At 36.7% G+C, this 22,470-nt stretch overlaps 1 protein-coding gene across 1 annotated transcript in view; it reads left to right on the top strand.

The window, feature by feature from the left end:
- Positions 1–22,470, top strand: part of SEC23A (Sec23 homolog A, COPII coat complex component) — a 63,454-nt gene that overhangs the window by 18,282 nt on the left and 22,702 nt on the right. Inside the window, exons 9-14 of the mRNA XM_032871227.1 lie at positions 563–678; positions 4,101–4,224; positions 6,869–6,949; positions 8,942–9,031; positions 10,193–10,299; positions 16,323–16,476. Of these exons, the coding sequence (XP_032727118.1) occupies positions 563–678; positions 4,101–4,224; positions 6,869–6,949; positions 8,942–9,031; positions 10,193–10,299; positions 16,323–16,476 (672 nt within the window). The remainder of the gene's footprint in view (positions 1–562; positions 679–4,100; positions 4,225–6,868; positions 6,950–8,941; positions 9,032–10,192; positions 10,300–16,322; positions 16,477–22,470) is intronic.

The raw sequence follows: 22,470 nt of genomic DNA on the forward strand, positions 1-22,470 counted from the left end.
CAGGGTCCTGGGATCGAGTCCTGCGTCGGGCTCTCTGCTCAGCGGGGAACTTGCTTCCCTCTCTCTCTCTCTCTCTCTCTGCCTGCCTCTCCATCTACTTGTGCTCTCTCTCTGTCAAATAAATAAATAAAATCTTAAAAAAATTAAAAAAAAAGTATTTCTTTTATTGTTTATCTAATAGCTTTTGTTACTGTCTTTCTGTACTTGATGTTTTTGTTGCCTGGATGTGGATTTAGCCAGGAAAACCAGTTCTGTGTTCTACTATGTTCATGTATGAAGAGCAAGATATTTGGTATGCCTTTTCTCCAAAGTTAGCTTCATTTAGAGGAGTATATTTAGAAAGAATTCTTAAAATGTGAAAGTGTCACACTTATAGAAGTTATTATATCACTTTATGAGTAATTTTTTATCATAGAAAATTAAATTAGAACATCACATTTAAATTATTATGGATTATTCTTTTAGAATTTTTTATGTTATTTTGATCTCTTTATGGAAAAATGATTTATAGGATGGTTAAGTTTGTGCATTGCTTTGATTTGATTAAAAAAATCTTTTGTAGCATTTTGAAGCATTGGCTAATCGAGCTGCTGCGACTGGTCATGTTATCGATATCTATGCATGTGCGTTAGATCAGACAGGTCTCCTGGAGATGAAATGCTGTCCCAACCTTACTGGGTATGTATTTACAGTGTTTACGGTTTTTGCAGTTATAGACTGATAAATTACAATTTACAAAAATAAACCAATAATGACAGTTTAGGAAAAAGAGTCATCATCCTGCCACTCCAGGACAACTATTAACAGTTTTTGATACTCCTTTCAGTAAAGCTCACTTTAAATTTTTTCTGAAATTCAGTTATAAAGGCACAAGTTCTGTTTGAAAAGCTGTCTTGATATTGTGCATTGTTTTATTATTGTAGCAGCTTTTTTTTTTTTTTAAATATTTTATTTATTTATTTGACATACAGATATCACAAGTAGGCAGAGAGGCAGGCAGGGTGGGGGGGGGAAGCAGGCTCCCCACCAAGCGGAGAGCCCGACGCAAGACTCGATTCCAGGACCCTGAGATCATGACCTGAGCTGAAGGCAGAGGCCCAACCCAGTGAGCCAACCAGGCCCCCTGTAGTAGCTTTTTGAGATATAATTCACACACCATAAAATTTCCTGTTTAAAGCTTACAATTTAATGTTTTGTTTTTGGTTATTTACAGGTCAAGCAACCATCATCAAGTTTTGTTTTAGAACATTATGCTACCCCAGAAAGTGGCTCTGTACCCATTAGCAGTCATTTCCCTTTCAGGCTTCTTTGTTCCCTGCCCCCACCCCCCCACCCCCCTGCCGCCCCTCAGCCTGGACCACTAATCTACTCTCTGTCTATAGATTTGCCTGTTCTTGATCTTAGGGGGAAACTATTTCATCTTTCACCGTTAAGTGTGATGTTAGCTGTGGGGCTTTGTAGATATGTTTATCAGGTTGAAGAATTTTCTGTCCTTAGTTGAGATTTTTTTCATCAAGGGTGTTAGATTTGTAGCTGGAGTGGGGTAAGTGAGGACAGATTGTGAGGGTCTTTTGACTGTTGTAAGGGTTCAGATTTTACTTTGAGTGAGATGCAAAGTCATTAGAGAGTTTTCAGTTGAGATGTCATACGATCTGATGTAATGTTTTAAAGGGACCATTTGACTTCAGCTGTCTACAGTAGAGATATATAGGGATACAGGAATACCAAGTGGTGGCTGAGAAGTAGTTGGATTTTGGGTATATTTAGAAGTAGAAGATTTGCTGATAGGTTGGATCTGGGGTTTGGGAAAATCAGAGGGAGTGTACTGGAAGGATTGCCTTTTGTTGAATAAGACTGTGGAAAGAAGAGTATTTGGGGAGAAGATTGGGAGTTCAGTTTGAATATGTTTGGTTTCAGATGCCATTTGACATCCATGAGGAGGTATTGAGTAGGCAATCAGATATTACAACATAGAGTGCAGGAGATAGGTCTGGGCTGGAGATAAAAATGTGGGAACTGTCAGAATTTTGGTGTTTCTTTTTTTTAAAATAGCAATAAAAATGGAAGGGTTGTAAGATTTTGCAATTTAACACCACAAAGATCATTGGTGACCTTCCTAAGAGCAGTGAAAGTTGACTTAGAGTGAACTAGAATAGGAAGACGGGATTGGTAACAGCTGGTATAGATTACAACTTTTCTAACTTTCACATATGTAGGTCAGCTGGGTATCTTGTTAAAGTACAGATTCTGGATTTACTGTGTGTGGGTTGAGACTTGGAATTCTTTTCATACAAAATCCTTGGTGATGCCAATATTGCTGGACCAGGGGCCACACTGAGTAGTTAAAGGTATAGATAGCTCTTTTGTAGTGGTTTGCTGTAAAGGGGGAAAAATTAGTGGGGTGGTATAAATTGTCCTTAATGTATTATGCATTCCCAGGTTTAGTGATAACAGAACATCAGAGATGGACATGTTTGTTGAAATAGAAAGTCTGAAAGAATTTATATACTGCTATTAGAATTAAAATGTTAAGTTGTTAAGACTTCTAGATAAAGGTCAGCATACAAAATTCAACTATATTTTTGTATACTGGTGACAAACATAGAGAAAACAGCATTTACAAAGGTATAATACAGGGGCATCTGGGTGACTCAGTCTGTTAAGTGTCTGCCTTCAGCTCAAGTCATGATCCCAGGGTCTTGGGATCCGAGCCTCATGTCTGTCTCCCTGCTCAACGGGGAGTCTGCCTCTCCTTGTCCATCTGCCTCTTCCCCAGCTCATGCTCTCTCTCTCATGTGCACATGCTCTCTCACTCTCAAATAGATAAAATCTTTAAAAAAAGGATGTATAATAGCATCAGAGATAAGAGTTTCATAGTATCGGAATTAAAATTATCATTAATTAATTATGACATACCAGTTTTATTCTTTGGCCTATTTTAAATTTTGATTATATTTTGTTTTAAAGCTACTTAAAGTATTTTAAAAATATGAGGAAATATATGTAAATATTTGTATGCATGTGAGTATATGGGTGTGTGTATCCTCTTTTTGTATGAGAAGCAGAAAGTCCTACATATCTTTACCAACTTTGCATTTTCACTTATACCCTACAAAGTGGTCTGTAGGAGTTTATTACCTCATTGTGTGGATGTACCATATTTTATTCAACTAGTCTCTAATAGATGATCATCTGGATTGTTATCTGGAGTGTTTCCGATCTTTTATTACTAGAAATAGTGAATACTCTCGTGCGTATATTCTTCTTTTGTTTTTGTTTTCCAGAATATCTTTGGGATAGATTCCCAATAGTGGGTTGGCTAGAATAAAGAGAAAACACATAGGTAATTTTGTTAGATATTGTCAAATTCTTCTGCATTCAGGTTCCATCGTTTTGCACTCCCATCTGTGTTTCCATAGTCTCATCAACAGAATATGTTGTCAAACTGTGATTTTTGCCGATCTGTTAGAACAAAATGGTATCTCAGAATAATTTTTGACAGTTAATGTTTTTTAAAACTTAAAAAAAATTAAAATAGGTATATGCTTACTGAAAAAAATCAAGCAGTATATAAGAGCTTAAAGTGAAAATGGTCCTTAAGTCTCCTAGTCTAACAGAGTGTGATCCTGTTAAGTTTGATGTGATATACACAGGGACAGTATATGCAAGTATATACATACACAGGTATATATTTGTTTTTAAGAATGAGAACGTGGGCCGTAAACTGTCAGGTATCTTCACCAGTATGGAGAACTGGGTGGCTGGAATGGGAGAGACGTATTTGCTACCATGCACCGTTTTGTACCTTTTGAATTTTGTAATGTGTGGCTGTATTATCTGTTTATAAAGGAATGTTAGTAAATTACTGAGGACCAATGCAAGTGTTAGGGGCACTCAGATACCCTCGGGATTGAGATTATTTGTGGGGTGAAGATAGTCTCATATATTTGAGTTTTTTTAAAATTGATGATAATATAGCACATTTTGGAAAGCATCTTCAAAATTTGTTGGTAGTACTGAGAGGTAATTTACTTTTCTGTTTTTCACACATGGACCCAATACTTGTGTCACTTACATTATTTTTTGTTCTTTCCATGCAGAGGATACATGGTAATGGGTGATTCTTTCAACACTTCCTTATTCAAGCAGACTTTTCAAAGAGTCTTTACCAAAGATATGCATGGACAGTTTAAAATGGGCTTTGGTGGTACGTTAGAAATAAAGGTAAGAGCCAAAACTTGATATGTATGGTATGTTATCAAAGAAATTTGTAGGCTTGAGTGTGATTTTAAAATATCATTAATCAAATTCAATATATGTATTAAAAATAGTGGTGGTTTTATTTCAAAAACCAGAATTAGAGATTTTACCAGAAAAATGTGTCACCATTAAATGTACATGAAATTTTACTTGAGCATTTCCAAATAATTGTTAGAAAGAAAGATACTATATAGTTAAACTTCCATTTTAACTGTGCTTTATCTTTTTAGCATTGTGTTTGCTATTGTTAATGCTAGATTTTTTTTTTTTAAAGATTTTATTTATTTATTTGAGAGAGAGACAGTGAGAGAGAGCATGAGCGAGGAGAAGGTCAGAGAGAGAAGCAGACTCCCCGCGGAGCCGGGACCCCGATGCGGGACTCGATCCCGGGACTCCAGGATCATGACCTGAGCCGAAGGCAGTCGTCCAACCAACTGAGTCACCCAGGCGTCCCGCTAGATTTTTTTTAATTGTAGGAGTTAGTAACTAACTTAAAAGAAACCTGTTCTGTTCTATTTAGGTAATCAGTAATTGTTTTACGGTTGGTAGGTTGTTGATATTGGTCACTTCTGTCATTCACTTCAAATTTGGATTTGAAGAGTCCAAAGGCTTGGGGGTACCTGGTTGGCACAGTTGGTTGGGCATCGGACTCTTGGTTTCAGCTCAGGTTGTGGGATTGAGCCCCGCGTCAGGCTCAAGGCTAAGAGGGCAGTATGCTTGAGATTCTCTCTTGCCATCCTTTGTCCCTCCCCTCTCCTCTTTCTCTCTAAAATAAATAAATCTTTAAACAAAACAAAACCCCAAAGGCTTAGTGTTAGTTACAAGTGTATTACAAACACATTGATTTTGAATTTCCATTAAATGTTTCTTATTAATCTTTTTATTTGAATGCTTGCTCTATGTCCAGCATTAGAAAAGGAAATTACAAATTACAGAGATCTCAAGGGATATATAGGGCACAGGTTTTATTAAGAAGAAACTCAATCTTGGGGCACCTGGTTGGCTTGGGCAGTAGAGCGTGCATTTCTTGATCTCAGATCTTGAATTCAAGTTCCACCTTGGGTGTGAAGCTTACTTAAAAAAAAAGTTTTGGGCGCCTGGGTGGCTCAGTGGGTTAAACCTCTGCCTTCAGCTCAGGTCATGATCTCAGGGTCCTGGGATCAAGTCCTGCATCGGGCTCTCTGCTCTGCGGAGAGCCTGCTTCCCCCTCTCTCTCTGCCTGCCTCTCTGACTACTTGTGATTTCTTTCTCTGTGTGTCAAATAAATAAATAAAATCTAAAAAAAAAAAAAGTTTTGATAGAAAGATAAGATTAACACTTGTGATAGAGTGAAATAACAGATTATAAAAGTCCTACAAAGGTTTAGGGAAGAAACACAAATATACGCAGGACACAGTTTACTCTTGATAAATTTTTTTTTTTTTAATTTTTTTAAAGATTTTATTTATTTATTTGACAGACAGAGATCACAAGTAGGCAGAGAGGCAGGCAGAGAGAGAGAGAGAGAGAGAGAGAGGAGGAAGCAGGCTCCCTGCAGAGCAGAGAGCCTGATGTGGGACTCGATCCCAGGACCCTGAGATCATGACCTGAGCTGAAGGCAGAGGCTTAACCCACTGAGCCACCCAGGCGCCCGATAAATAGTTTTATAGTAACTTATAGTGGTTTTGAAAGAAGGCAGAATTAAAGCTGGTTGAGGAGAACACATTTTAGTTAGGATCCCATTTGAGGAGAGGTAAAGAAGTGAGAATCAACATGGTATATTTGGGGAAACTTCCCAGTGAGTGAATGGTTTTTATTGCAATGTAAGGGAAATAGTTTCAGTTATGTGGTTGGTTGTAGTTTGGAGATGCATGTCTAGGCCGAAGAAGCCATTGTAAATTAATGAAGAACAGTGTTTTCGAGTAAAATTTGTCTGCCTGTGATACTCAGTTTGTTGGGGAAAAGAATCTCAAGAAAAGTGAACTAGGCTACCTAATTTTTTTTTTTTTTTTTTAGATTTTATTTATTTATTTGGCAGACAGAGTGACATAAGCAGGGGGAGTGGCAGAGGGAAAGGGAGAAGCAGGCTTACTGCTGATCAGAGTGCCTGACCTGGAGCTTGATGTGGAGCTCAATCCCAGGATCCTGGGATCATGACCTGAGCTGAAGGCAGATACTCAAAAGACTGAGCCACCCAGGCACCCCCTAATTTTTTTGATAGAAAGTAACAATAGCTTGAATTTTGGTGTCAGTAGAAATTGGAAAGAAACCAATCTTGGTGACAGATTTTCTAAGGGAGGAAAAACAGAAGATAGCATTTAAGGTTTTGAATTACGATGTATGAATTTTGGATATGGTATTATTTTGAATTGAGCGTGAGGTTCCCAAATGGAGTCCTCCTATGGACAGTTGGAAATAGAGTATTAAAGTTAGGTCAGGGCTAGATTTTAAATTTGGGCATTATCAATCTAGAAGTAACTGATGATTCATTATTTCTAATATTAATATTTTTTCATTGACTTTTGAGTTTTAAATATGGAAAAAATGTCTATTATATACTTGTAGTTGAGTGTATGTTTGAGTTTGTCTTTGAGTACACTGAGGTTTTCACTGTATTCTTACTTTGCAGACCTCAAGGGAAATAAAGATTTCAGGAGCTATTGGACCCTGTGTGTCTCTCAATTCTAAAGGACCTTGTGTATCTGAAAATGTAAGTCATCTTTAAAAAGAAAATACAGTTAATTCAAATGGCAGACCAACAAGAGACCTAGAGTGGCAGCCTATAGCATTCCTTTCAAAATTATTGTGTGGGCTAAGTTTCAGTAGAATGTGGTTCAGTTTCCATTTCCATTGGTATAATCTACTTGTGCTCATTCCTTTTGCATATCCCTTTTACCATCTACCCCTAAATCTAAACCTTGTTTAAATTTGTACTGTCAGCAATCTTTTTTTTTTTGCCCAAGTTATTCCTTGTCCCGTTATGTCTAGAAAAACTGAACAACTGTGATTTAAAAATTTGGAGACCTTTGAAAGTCAAATCCGAAATTTTTTTTTGTTAGTAGGATTTCCAGGAAAGTAACCAAATTAGCCAGATTTAAGTTTCAATTCCTTTCTTTTTTGTTATCCCATCTAGTGGCCATATAATACACTTTAAAATGGTAGAATTAATATAGCTATAGAGAGGATGATGGGACAGATAACATCTCTAAAAATATAGAGTTTAAAAGTTACTTTTAAGCAATTTTCATGGTAAAAATTGATATCTAAAGTGTTGTTTTTTTTTTTTAAATCAGACTGCTTACATTATGGAATTCTGATCTAGAGAACCTGTATTCATATGTGCATATATTATGAGTTAAATCGATACCACTTTACACAGATCAATTAGTTGGATAGAAGGATAGTGTTAATTGTAATTACTTCATTAAATGGTATATGCTTTTTTAAAGTCATTAAATGGTGTATACTTTTTTTTTTTTTCGATTTTATTTATTTATTTGACAGAGATCACAAGTAGGCAGAGAGGCAGGCAGAGAGAGAGAGAGGAGGAAGCAGGCTCCCCGCTGAGCAGAGAGCCCGACACGGAGCTCGATCCCAGGACCCTGAGATCATGACCTGAGCCCAAGGCAGAGGCTTAAACCACTGAGCCACCCAGGCGCCCCTAAATGGTATATACTTTTAGGGTTGCCTGGGTGGCTCCGTTGGTTAAGCGTCTGCCATTAGCTTGGGTCATTATCCCAGGGCCCTGGGATCAAGGCCTGCATGGAGCTCCTTGCTTAGTGGGGAGCCTGCTTTTCCTTCTCCCTCAGCTTGCTACTCCCCCTGCTTGTGTTCTCTCTCTGTCAAATAAATAAAAATCTTTAAGAATTAGGAAAAAAGTAAATGATGTATACTTTTTAAGTCTGCAATATGAAGAGCTTGTATCAATACTTAGCAAGAACTTGAATTATTTTATAATTTTATTTTGTAAAAATTGCTTAATTTTATTTAATGATGTGTTTATATGACTTCAAAAAATCTTAAGCTTTTAACATTCATTAAATTAGAAATGTGAATTTTTTTTTTTTTTAAAGATTTTATTTATTGATTTGACAGAGAGAGATCGCAGGCAGGCCAAGAGACAGGCAGAGAGAGAGGAGGAAGCAGGCTCCCTGCTGAGCAGAGAGCCCGATGCAGGGCTTGATCCCAGGACCCTGGATCATGACCTGAGCTGAAGGCAGAGGCTTAACCCACTGAGCCACACAGGCGCCCCAAAACAGTTTTTCTTAACTGCAGTTTTTTCTTCCCCTTTTTACCTTACTATATATTGTAGTAGTAGGGATGCCTAGGTGGCTCAATCAGTTCAGTCCTGGGATCAAGTCCTGCATCAGCCTCCTTGCTCAGCGGGGAGCCTGCTTCTCCCTCTCCTCCCTGCTTGTGCTCTCTCACTCCCTTTCTCTCTGACAAATAAATAAAATATTAAGAAAAAAAAAGAAATGTGAAACAGTTTTTCTTACTTCAGGTTTTTCCTCCCCTTTTTACCTTACTATATGTTATAGTACTAGATTGGGGGTACGTGGCTGGCTCATTCAGTGGAGCATGCAATTGTAGATCTTGGGGTTGTGAGTTCAAGCCCCACCCTGGGTATATAGATTACTTAAAAGTACAGTCTTTAGAAAAATTGTGTTCTCTAGCTTTCACATATACTCTTTTATTTTTACAGGAGATAGGAACAGGTGGCACTTGTCAATGGAAGATATGTGGACTCAGTCCCACTACAACCTTAGCTATCTATTTTGAGGTTGTCAATCAGGTATGACTTTTTATATTATAAGTACTCAATTTAGGCCATAAATGTTTCATATTTTTTCCAGTAGTAATTATGACTTGAAACTTAATCTGTTTTGGAATTTTTGTTACTCATTTTCTGTTTCTCAAGGCTAAACTTCTTGGTGAGAGGATAAACTATAATAGAGATATTAGGGAAACCCACAAATGCCCAACATTGGGCAACCCAACTTTTAGTCTCTGTTTTTTTCTTCTTTTTTTTCTGTCTTAATATAAAATTGAAGCATAAATAAAATCTTAAATTCTGTTCTAGTTATGCATTTTTGTAATTAGTGATTGAGGTCCTCCTAGTTGTCACAAGGTATATAAAGATATATGAAGCCCCTAGAAGAAAGTTTAATATATCAAAATTCATAGAAAAAGATTGGAGGTAAAGTATCTAATATGTGAAAAATTTTTTTCTGATATAGGAAGAAGTTATATTAAAGAATGATGTAATGTACAAATTATTGCATTACATACCAATAGAGATTAGGCATAAAATGAACCACAGAGGTTCATGGTTAGCCTTCCCAAGATACAGAAGTTTTTTTGTTTAACCATCAGAATTTGTGAAAAAGAGGTGGCTCTTACTGACCAGTCAGTCAATAAAGCAAGAATCCTTATTGTTAAAGGTCATGAAAGTTTCTTGTATTGACCACCTGCTATTTCTTTCTAAGGATCATTATTATAAATTACTGTTGGGCTCTTCTTATTAATAGTTTTCCATTGGTCATCTGTTCATCATGTGGTTATCTTCCTAAAAGTTCTGTTTTCATTTCCTATACTGCGGGGAGAAGGACTTGGTTCAGTTTCTCTTTATCCAGCTATGATTTGGCAAAATTTCCTTGCTATGCCTTTGTATCTGTTAATTTCTTTACACTTCCCCCTTTATTTTGTTCTCTTACATCTTCCGATTATATATTACTTGAAACTGATATCCTACATGGACTCACTTCTCTTTTTCTTTGTCATTTTTCCCCTTTCCCAGATCCATTTCTCTTTTATGTGGTAAATCACAGCTGTTTGGTATGCACTGGAAATAAGCATCCTTCTAATCGATTTTAGAATGACTTTCATTAATGCTAGGGAAACTGTATAACATTGTAATAGATTTTACTTAGTTTTTACTCTTATTTTTACATAGCATAATGCTCCAATTCCTCAAGGAGGACGTGGTGCAATCCAGTTTGTGACTCAGTATCAGCATTCAAGTGGGCAGAGACGCATCCGAGTGACCACCATCGCTAGGAAGTGAGTTGTATTTGTTAGACACTTAATTTACATATCAAAACTATTCTGGGTCATGTTTCCAAACTGGGTTTCTGTTTTGAGCATTATCTCTAACTAGAAAGTGGACATTTATGATTAATAGCATTTTATTTTTTAAATTCACCTTATTGGCTAAAATATTCATTGTTAGGAACCATAATTTTAAAAAAATGACTCCTAAGACACATTCTTCAAAATATTCTTGTATTTATCATAGTCCTTGGAGAGGAGGAGAAAAACTAATAAACATTATCCTATAATAGGCAATAATAATATGTATATACATGTAGAATAATATAGCATAATAATAGCATTACTTTTCAATTGATAATAAAGTTCTTAGCTACTTTTATCATTGTATATTTTTTTCAAGTTTTTATTAGCTATTTAATTCATTTACCAAACCTTTATTCATTGTCTTCTTTTTGATTAGGTACTTCTAGGGCAGGCTATGGAATGCAAAGGACTTGAACATACTTGGTCTGCTATATGATACAGAATAGTCCAGTCCTCAGAATTCTCTGTAGTGAAGGGACATTTTTTTTTTTTTCCTTCCAATTTTTTGGAGACTAATACTTTTATTAAATACAATAAAAATGAATTATTAGAAAATGTAACTTTACAAATTCAAAATATAAGTCTCTATTTTTATTATTAGATTTATTAGACAAAAAATTATTAAATTGCTTAAAAATTTCTAAACATTTATTCTCAGTTTCTGTTCTTATCTCATGGCAAACTGACACTAGATTTGCATACCACACTTTGTATAACACTGCTTGAGACCACAAAAGGTGAAAGTCTTTCAACAGTTAATTTTATAAGGTAGTATTTTATGTAACAAAGTAATGTCCTATATTTCTTGAGGTAGTTACAATTCCCAAAGAAAGTGATAAGATATACCAGATCCCTTTTCTTGCTCATCTCTATATGATGTATTTTCTGAGTAAGGCAAAAGAGAGAGTTGATTAGGATAAACTTACCTGATTTAATCATGGGCTAGAAAATGGACACAGAAGGCATCAAAGCTTGTTTTATTGAACTGTATTTAAACTCTGGCTTCATTCCTGAAAACCATGAGATTGTTTTGGTGAGTGATAGACATTAGCCTTATGCTTAAACTGAGTATTAGTTGGTTGGATTGTCTTTTGGTTAGCAAAGGATTGTACATAGGTTTGTTGTCCTGCTCTGCTACCTTGGTTTGACTTAACATCCTGGACCAATTTCTTGGAAGTTTTGATTCTTGGCAAACATGTCAATTTATTTATTTTTTATTTTATTATTATTTATTTATTTATTTTTAAAAAGATTTTTATTTATTTGACAAATGGAGATCACAGGTAGGCAGAGAGGCAGGCAGAGAGAGAGGAGGAAGCAGGCTCCCCGCCAAGCAGAGAGCCCGATGTGGGGCCCGATCCCAGGACCCTGGGATCATGAACTGAGCTGAAGGCAGAGGCTTTAACCCACTGAGCCACCCAGGCACCCCCATGTCAATTTATTTATGCCCCCTCACACACACACATGCATGCACGCACATGCATGTGCAACTTAAATTGGACATTCAAAACATTTACTTAAGGAAACAACTGGACATACCAACTGAGGGATATTTTATAAAGCTACTGACTTAGGCTTGTCAAAAATGTCTTAGAAGGCAAGAAAAGCATTAGTAACCAGTCCAGATTAAAGGAGACTGAAGAGATGTTATGACTAAAGCCAGTATGTGATTCTGGGTAAAATCCTGTGTCAGGAAAAATTTTGCTGTAGAGGACACTATGGAGACAATTAGACAAATTCAAATGTGGTTCATATATGGGATAATGTTACATCAGTGTTTAATTTCATGAATTTGATAATTAAGGCTTTATAAGAATAGAAGATAATTTTCTTGATCTTAAGAGATACACACTGAAGTTTTCAAGGGAGAGGGTCATATCTCTAACTTACCCAAGAAGTTTGACAAAGGAAAGAGTATGTGTATGAAGGAAGAGAGAATGATAAAGCAAATGTGTTAAAATGCTAACAATTGATAAACCTAGATGATGGATGTACAGGAATTTATTCTAATCATAGCTTTTTTTTTTTTTTAAGATTTATTTATTTGAGAGAAAGAGAGCATGAGTGGGAGGGACAGAGAGAGAACAGGAGACAATCTCAAGCAAACTCTGCACTGAGCGTGGAGCTGGACACAGGCCTTCATCTCACAACCCTGAGATCATGACCTGAGCCAAGACCAAGACTCAAGTTGCTTAACTGACCTCCCAGGCACCCCTCTAGTCATAGCTTTTATGTTTAAAATACATTTTAAAAGAATATATATTTATTTATTTGAGATAGTGAGTATGTACATGAGCAGAGGGACGGTCAGAGGAGGAAGGGGAGAGAGAATCCTCAAGCAGACTCCCCACTTAGTTCGGAGCTCAACTCAGGACTTGATGGCAGGACCCTGAGATCATGACGTGAGCCCAGATCTCAAGCTTGGCCACTTAACTGACTGAGCCACTCAGGCATCCCTATTTAAAATATTCTTAAAGTGAAAGGTTTTAAAAAGTTAGGTAATAATCCAGTTAGGAAATGGGCAGAAGAAGACCTGAATAGATATTTTTCCAAAGAAGACACACAGATGGCTAATAGACATATGAAAAGATGCTCAACATCACTCATCATCAGGGAAAAACAAATAAAAACTACAGTGAGATACATATACCTCACACCTGTCAGAATAGTTAAAATTAACAACACAGGAAACAACAGATACTGGCGAGGATGTTAAGGAAAGAGGAACCCTCTTACACTGTTAGTGGGAATGCTAACTGGTGCAGCCACTCTGGAAAATAGTGTGGAGGTTCCTCAAAAAGTTAAAAATAGAATTACCCTACACCCAGCAATTATACTACTAGGGATTTACCGAAAGGATATAAAGATACTGATTCAAAGGAATACATGCATCCCAATGTTTATTTATTTTTATTTTTTTTAAAGATTTTTATTTATTTGACAGACAGTGAGAACAGGAACGCAAGCAGTGGGAATGGGAGAGGGGGGAGCAGGCATCCTGCTGAGCGGGGAGTCCGATGTGGGGCTCAATCCCAGGACCCTGGGATCAAGACCTGAGCTGAAGGCAGCCGCTTACTGACTGAGCCACCCAGGCGCCCTGAATCTCAGTGTTTATAACAGCATTATCAATAATAGCCCAATCATTGAAAGAGCCCAAATGCCCATCGACTGATGAATGGATAAAGAAGAGGTGATATAAATATATATACACATACACGAAATATCACTCAACCTTCAAAAAGAATGAAATCTTGCCATTTGCAATGATGTGTGTAGAACTAGAGTGTATTATGCTAAATGAAATAAGTCAGAGAAAGACAAATACTTCTGATTTCACTCATATGTAGAATTTAAGAAATGGGACATATGAGCATAGCGGGGAAAGAGGGGGAGAGACAAACCATAAAACAGACTTTTTTTTTAAAGTAGGTTCCATCCTAGGGGTTGAACTCATGATCCTGAGATCAAGACCTGAGCTGAAATCAGGAGTCTAATGCTTAACTGACTGAACCACCTAGGTGCCCCTAAAACATTTTCTTAACTATAGAGTACAAACAGGGTTGCTGGAGGAGAGAGGTGGTCAGGGAATGGGCTAAATGGGTGATGGGCAGTAAGAAGGGGACTTGTTTTGTTTAGCACTGGGTGTTACATGTAAGTGATGTGTCACTAAATTCTACTCCTGAAAATAATACTACACTGTATAAGTAACTGGGGTTTAAACAAAAATCTGAAACAAAACAACAAAAAAAGTTAGGTAAATTTTTTAAAAGAAAGGGAACTCTCTTGTGAGAAATTTCATAGGTTTATATATTTTCAATTTGTACAGAATTTATGAGATTATTATAGAGATATATATTATGTGTGTTTTGGTGCCACTTATGTCATTATGTCTCATCAAAACACCCATCTTTTCAAATTAACTTTGAAAAGTTAATTCAAATTAACTTTGAAAATAATCAACGCTTATTTATTTTTTTATTTATTAGGAGTATGATTTTAGGGGCCTAGGCAAGTATAATTGTTTAAGTGAATAAGCCATGTGAAAATAAAGGACTCAGGTTCCTGAGATACAGTCAAAAGGTAACCCTATTTTGGGGCGCCTGGGTGGCTCAGTGGGTTAAGCCTCTGCCTTCAGCTCGGGTCATGATCTCAGAGTTCTGGGATCGAGCCCCACATCGGGCTCTCTGCACAGTGGGGAGCCTGCTTCCTCCTCTCTCTCTGCCTGCCTCTGTGCCTACTTGTGATCTCTCTCTTTGTGCTGAATAAATAAATAAAATCTTAAAAAAAAAAGTTAATCCTATTTTTCATAAAGAAAATAACTTTGATTTGGAAAGTTTGGTGTGAAACTAGTTGTAAGAATTACAGTGAGAAGGGAATATTAGAAATGCAGAAGACAGATTTTTACCATGTGAATAAACTCTTTAAAACTTGATTCTAGGGGCGCCTGGGTGGCTCAGTTGGTTAAGCCTCTGCCTTCAGCTCAGGTCAAGATCTCAGGGTCCTGGGATCAAGCCCCGCATCGGGCTCTCTGCTCAGCGGGAAGCCTGCTTCCCCTTCTCTCTCTGTCTGCCCCTCTGCCTACTTGTGATCCCTCTCTCTCTGTCAAATAAAAAAAAATTAAAAAAAAAACTTGATTCTAAGGGCATAATTTTTAAGTTATAGCTAAATAAGTTTTAATTAGTAAATATTCATGTGCTTACTTGTCAATGTAGTTAAAATGTCATCTTTATGTTTCATTTTGAAGCAAGTGAATATCATGGTCATCCAAGCTGGGAAAATACTGATTTGGATAATCTTGTTTTTAGTTCTTTGAGTTTTTTAAATTAAAACTTAAAAAATAACTGAACTATTAGTATAACCATTGTTTAAGTTGTATTAAAAATAATTTCAAAATTACTAGTTCTTACTCATTTTCTCATTCTCATTCTTTTTTTGCCTCTTGCCTGTTTCACTAGACTGAGATACTTAAAAGTTGTTAGTCATCTAGAAAATATTAAAAAATTGTTTGTTTGAAACAAATTAAAAATAGAGGAAGAAGGGAGAAGAATTTTGAATATGTTACTGCCTAAATTTTCATGGGATCACTTCTTACATCTTTGAGTCATGCAAAAGTGGTCTAGCTTTTTAAAAGCGCTTAAGAATTACCAGACTTGGTTAAAGTGAGGTACTTTAGAATTAGGATCAGCTGAAGTATTTCAAAACTCTGTGAAACATTAAAGTAACAAACAAATATAAACTGTTGCTGTGTCTACCCAAGATCAATTTGACTGGATTGGATTTATAAAACATGTGAATTTAATAAATTACTGCTATTTTTATACATAATAGCAAATTAGTCCCTTAAAGTAAAATTTTCAGTTACTAACTTTTGATTAGTTTTGGTCATTGTATTAATATAGAGAGAAAAGAATACATAGAAACTTCAATTATATCATTTTTATCATTTATAATTGAATTAAAGACCAAATGAGAAAACTTTTTAAAATAATTTTGTTCATTTTCCAGTTTAGTAAATGAGAATTATTTAGGCTGGGCGAAAACTTTTATTTTTTGTTTTATTTCCATGTTGCTGCCTTTAGAAAATTGAAGAAATAATTTCAAAGTCTGACATAGAGACTTGTGTATCTGTGTGCACATGCACACAAACACATATACCTGTGCCATTTTTTTACTTGTAAAAGTCTTAATGTTTTAAGGAATGTGTTTGGAGATCTGTCTTTACAATTATTTTTGAGGGCTTTTATTAGATTTGGGTATATTTTTCTGAAAAATAATGCTATACTGAAACTGCTATTAGTGATTTTAAAATGCTCGTTTTCTAGGTAATGTTGGAGTTTTCAAGTATTTAATTTTCTGCATCATTTTAATTTAAGTCTGTGTGGTAGCCAACTGTGATATTGTAACTTTAGTAATTCAACAGTATCTCTATGCTTTCTTCTTGCCTTTAGCTGGGCAGATGCTCAAACTCAAATCCAAAACATTGCTGCATCTTTTGACCAGGAGGCAGCTGCCATTCTTATGGCCCGGCTGGCAATCTATAGAGCAGAAACAGAGGAAGGACCAGATGTTCTCAGATGGCTAGACAGACAGCTCATTCGACTGGTAAGAAGTAAACATAGCACTTTTCTCAATTTGAATGCTTTTGTTTGTCATATTTGTTGCTTTTGTTAAGTATCTCTTTCAACATACTTAACAGTTTAACTGAAATACTATATGGGAGATTCCTAATCAAGTTGCTGAGAAAGGCATAGTACATTTATCTCTTCCAGTAAACTAAAATACATTTTTTTCCTTAAAACGAAAGAGTGACACTTAAGTAACCTATTCTTTTTCTTTCTTTTTTTGGGGCTAGAATCATATTGTTCCAGAATTAATCCTAAATTATTGAAATGTTTTTTTCTTAGTGCCTTTTTGGATATTTTTTCTTCATTGCTATGATTTTAGTTTATTTTTATTTAAGAGAAGTTAATTGTGACATAAAAATTGTATACATTAACATACAAAAATATAGGTAAGTCTTGATTATTTGAATCTATATTAGCAAGTTAGTGTTAGTACAGTTACTGGTAATGCTGATTTACTTGGGTTTTTAATGTGGCAGGAATCCAATACTTACATTTTGACCTAGAATGCTTAATTAAGTTCTAGTCTTTTTTTTTTTTTTTTTTTTAAGATTTATTTATTTATTTGAGAGGGAGAGAGAGAGCACAAGCACATAGAGGGAAAGGGAGAAGGAGAAATAAACTCCTCACTGAGCAGAGAGCCCGATGCAGGGCTCAATGTGGGGCTCGATCCCAGCTCGCTGAGATCATGACCTGAGCCGAAGGCAGACACTTAACCAACTGAACCACTCAGACACCCCTCAAAATTCTGTTCTTTTTTTTTTTTTTTTAATTTAATTTTTTTAGTGTTTCAAGATTCATTGTTCATGCACCACACTCAGTGCTCCATTTTTACTCAGCAAACTCTGGCCTATTATTTTAGTCAAACACCCTGTTGAGAACTCTCTGCGTTAAGCTATCAGATTTCTCTTTGTAACAGGAGGTTTTGTCCTCTTTGTTTAGATTTTCAGGTAGTTTTTTAAAACATTCTTGAGTGAACTAGTCTTTGTTTAGTATAATTAGTCATTTTTGTAGCATCATCCAGGACTTTTTTTTTCACTTTACCTTCAAGGGGGTTTTTATACTAACTTCTCTGTGATAAAAGCAGTGTTATAGTATCAGCACGTTTTTTTTTTACAAGAAGAGGCGTAAAACCTCTCATAGAGTTAATCACTGATTGAACACCCTCGGTACAAATGCCAACTCAGTTCCTCCAAGATGAACCATTATTTCTAGATAGGAAGATAAAATATTAAATATATTTTGACTTTTGCTAGTTTAGAACAACAGAAACATTTTCTTTCTTTTTTTTTTTTTAAGATTTTATTTATTTATTGACAGACAGAGATCACAAGTAGGCAGAGAGGCAGGCAGAGAGAGAGGAAGGAAAGCAGGCTCCCTGCTGAGCAGAGAGCCCGATGTGGGGCTGGATCCCAGGACCCTGGAGTTATGACCTGAGCCAAAGGCAGAGGCTGTAACCCACTGAGCCACCCAGGCACCCCAGCAGAAACATTTTCTTGAATCACACTATCTTTTAGCAATTTGACATGACATTAGTGAAATCTGTTGACTCATCAACCTGAATAGAAAAGCTATTATTTTTCAGCTGATTGTATAAACCTCTTCAGTATCATGTGACATGTTATCAATGCATTCACTTAATGTAGTGTTTTAAAATGGAACCTTTTCATTTTCTCAACTGCATCTTTTTTATTAAGATTTATTTATTTTGTTTTTTATTTTTTTAATATTTATTTATTTATTTAATTTATTCCTTTGAGACAGCACATGAGCAAGGGGAGAGGCAGAGGGAGAGGGAGAAGCAGCAGAACCCTGGGATCATGACCAGAACTAGAGGCAGGCACTCAACTATCTGAGCCACCCAGGCACCCCAAGATTTATTTATTTTAGAGAGCGTGTGCTTGTGTGAGTGGAGGGAAGGGCAGAGGGAGAGAGAGTCTTAAAGCAGATTCCCCACTGAGCACCGAGCCCGGCATGGGGCTTTGTCTATGAGTCATGAGATCATGACTTGAGCCAAAACCAAGACAGAAGCTTAACCAGCTGAGCCACCCAGATACCTCACAGATTGCATCTCATCCTAGCATTTTACTTATTATAATTTTACATATTGGTATTATTAGGTTTTATCACTAGTTCTGTGACTTTTCCTTTTCTGGGTAAGAACTTAGTAATCTGAAGAATCTTGCTTCCTGAACCTTTTCAATGAACATGACTTTGTTTTAATAAATACTTTATTGTTTTAAGAAGGTATTTGAAGTAATAACCTTTATTTGCCAGATGACTGTGGTTTGTAATAAAGTGCTTTTGCTGTTTTGGTAGAACTATTACTACATTTTTAGGTTATCACACGTGATTCAAAACTGAGCAGTACAGCTTGGGTTATCAGCCCTCATAAAACCCGTTGATGGGGTGCCTGGGTGTCTCATTCATTAAGCATCTGCCTTTGGCTCTCTGGGATCAAGACCTGCATTGTGCTCCCTGCTCAGCAGGACGCCTGCTTCTCCCTCTCCCACTCCCTCTGCTTATGTTCTGTCTCTCTCTGTGAAATAATAAGTAAAATCTTTAAAAAAAAACAAAACCCATTAATTAGTAGCTTTCATTGTAAAGATCAACCTTTTCTGTGTCCCTTATTGCCTAAGTGTAGTGAAATGACTCAGAAGATTGTAATTCTTAGGAATTCTCTGTGGGTTTATGTTGAATCTTTGTCTTCTGTCTCACACCTGAACTTCAAAATTTGCCGTATTGTTTGACATGCTTGTAAAACATAAACACTATTAATATATAAAACAGAATGGTTTTGTAAAGAACTAAATGAGATACTTACAAAAACTATGAAATTACAAAACCTACAATATAATTCACTTCTACGCATTCTGTAATTTTGTAGCTTTAAAACAGGAGCACGAGGCTTCTGAGGATAGAGAATAGATGAGTCATGGGATGATGAAAATTTTACTCTTATCTTTTGCCACACCAGTGTAGCTTCTTTGTTCCTATCAGTCAGTTGGCAAATGTATGTAAGAGGAAGTTGGTGGAGGTAATTTGAAGGAGAGGCTTACATTACCAGACTAGTGCCCTGCTTTCTGTGCAAAATAGCTTTCACCACTTACTGATGGCCTCCCTTATATGTCAGAAACTGAGAATGGAGTTCTCCAAATGAACATAGTACTACTGCATACTGACACATGGGACTGAAAGGTGGCTTAAAGAAATTGCTAACAGGATAACTTGGAAACTGTCTGTCACTGTGGCTGGCGTCATATGGTATGCAAAGTTCAGAAAACAAATTAAAAAAAAAAGTTTTGGGGCACCTGGGTGGCTCAGTTGGTTAAGCCTTCAGCTCAGGTGGTGATCCCAGGATTCTGGGATCGAGCCCCGTGTCGGGCTCCTTGCTTCAGGGTGAGCCTGCTTCTTCTTCTGTCCGCCGCTCCCACTGCTTGTTGTCACACTCTCTCTCTCCCTCTCTCTCTCTGTATAATAAATAAATAAAATTTTGTAAAAAAGTTTCTTGTGGAACCCCTAGCGACTGAGGAGCCCTCATCTATGGTAAAAGTGGTGAGAATATGATCTTTACATTCTTTTAATTGATTGAATCAAATTAGCATACAGTTGAAGTAAAGCTCCCAGTGATGACCAGTGAACCCTAGTTACAGAGGCTGTTCTAAGATTCATTTTTTGTACTGATTCCTCATTGCTAAAATTTTAGTTCTAACAGTGATAACAACACAAATAGAGAAGGAGTTAATAATACCTTTTAGGTAACTATACTTCTGTAAGTTTTTTCCAAATGAAAAAAATCTGTGAAATTACACTAACTTCTTTCTTCAGTTTGGCATAGTGAATATAATGTTTTCTTTTTTCTTGATGACCTAGACTAATTTTTGTTAAAAATAAACATCTTTTGGGGGGCACCTGGGTGGCTGGCTCAGATGGAAATCTCAGGATCGTGAGATCGAGTTCGACGTTGTGCTCCGTGCTTGGTGCGAAATCTGCTTGAGATTCTTTTTCCCTTTCTCTCTGCCACTCCTGCTCATGCTCTGTCTCTCTGTAAAATAAATAAATCTTTTTAAAAAGCCAGTCATCTTTTTATTAAAAACTGTTTTGTAGATAATGGGAAAATTATGGCCAGATTGGTGCTGTAGCACATTTGCTTCTGACCCTTTTAATATAAGTCCTTGCTCCCCTTGGTCATAATCACTTAAGATACTGGTATCAACATTTGATCTGTCACCTCCATCCAGAGTCTCTTGTTTGGATCCCTCTTGTGCCCACCTCCATGGATCTGTTCCTTACCTTTTTTTGTTGCTGTGCCTTTTTTGACTCCTGACCTTTTCTATTGAATGACACCCTTTTTACAACTTAAACCTGATATTTGATTTTTTTTCCCCCCATCTTTGACCTTTGGTTTACCCACTAACCACAAATTGTATTTTCCCTTTAGCTGTGCTGCTAGCTACAGTGGATAAACAGTTCATCTGATTAGACTTGGCTCAGGAAATCGCTGTTGTTTAAGACCCTTGGACTTTCCTAGCAAATCCTACCCCTGCCAGGTTTTTTCTTGTTATACCAGTGGGACCAGGCACTTTAGTTGTGCTCTTTTGTGTGTGTGTGTGTGTGTGTTTAGAGAGAGCGAGTGGGGGTGGGGGAGCAGACAGAGACTCTTAAGCAGTTTCCACAGTCAGGTCAGAGCCCAACACAGAGCTTGATCTCACAACCCTGAAATCATGACCTGAGCCAAATCAAGAGTCAGCCTCTCAACCAGCTGAACCATGCAGGCACCCCTGTTGTGCTGTTTTTAAAGATGACCACATTTGTCATACCATATTTTTATAGAGGTTAGGCACTGACCATTAGGGCCCTTTTATATGTCTGCCTTTGTGTGTAAATAGTTAACTGAATTAAAGACGGGACTAGATTTCTTATAAGTGTTGTTATTTTCCTCAAGAAAATTATATTATTATTGCTTTTTCTGCTCGATCTTATTACTTCTAAATAACTCAAGCCATGGATCTTTGATATACCTCCTTTATCCTTAAATCTGTTTTTTGTTTGTTTGTTTGTTTGTTTTCCCATCTGTGTTAGTGTTTTGGTTAGGTTGTTAATAAGGACTATTCCTCATGATTCCAATAATTAATGCTAGGGCACTTGATATGTGTTCAAAAATTTTTTTAAGAAGTAATTCAAAGTGGGATGCCTGGGTGGCTGTTAAGTCTCTTAAGTGTCTGCCTTCAGCTCAGGTCATGATCCAAGGGTCCTGGGATCAAATCCCGCATCAGGCTCCTTACTAAGCTGGGAGCCTGCTTCTCCCTCTGCCTGCTACTCCCCCTGCTTGTGCGTGCGTGCTCTCTCTCTGAGAAATAAATAAATAAAACCTTAAAAAAAAGGTAACTCAATGATTAGAAATGTATGTTTTTAAGAAGTTTTGCAAATTTTATATTGTTATCTGTAGTAAAGTTTGGTTATATTTATCAAAAAATAGGTTAATACACATTTAACTTTTTTTTTTTAAGACTTTATTTATTTATTTGACAGACTGCAAGTAGGCAGAGAGGCAGGCATAGAGAGAGAGGAGGAAGCAGGTTCCCTGCTGAGCAGAGAGCCCGACGCAGGTCTCGATCCCAGGACCCTGGGATCATGACCTGAGCTGAAGGCAGAGGCTTTAACCCACTGAGCCACCCAGGTGCCCCTACATTTAACTTCTGGATGCATTTTTTTTGTTTTTGTTTTTGTTTTTTTTTTTAGAGGGAGGGTGGGAGGAGCAGAGGGAGAGAGAGAATTTTAAGCATGCTCCACACCCAGTGTGGGGCCTGATACAGGACTGGATCACACAACCCTGAGATCGTGACCTTGAGCCAGTGCTTAACTGACTGAGTCACCCAGGTGCCCCTGAAGCAGAAGGATTTTTTTACATGAAATAAAAAGCAGGAACTGTTAAATAAAAATATTAAAAGATTTTATTATAGGGGCACCTGCA

This window comes from Lontra canadensis, unplaced genomic scaffold (assembly GCF_010015895.1).
Source record: "Lontra canadensis isolate GAN:19392208 unplaced genomic scaffold, GSC_riverotter_1.0 scaffold42, whole genome shotgun sequence".
Taxonomy (NCBI): Eukaryota; Metazoa; Chordata; class Mammalia; order Carnivora; family Mustelidae; genus Lontra; species Lontra canadensis.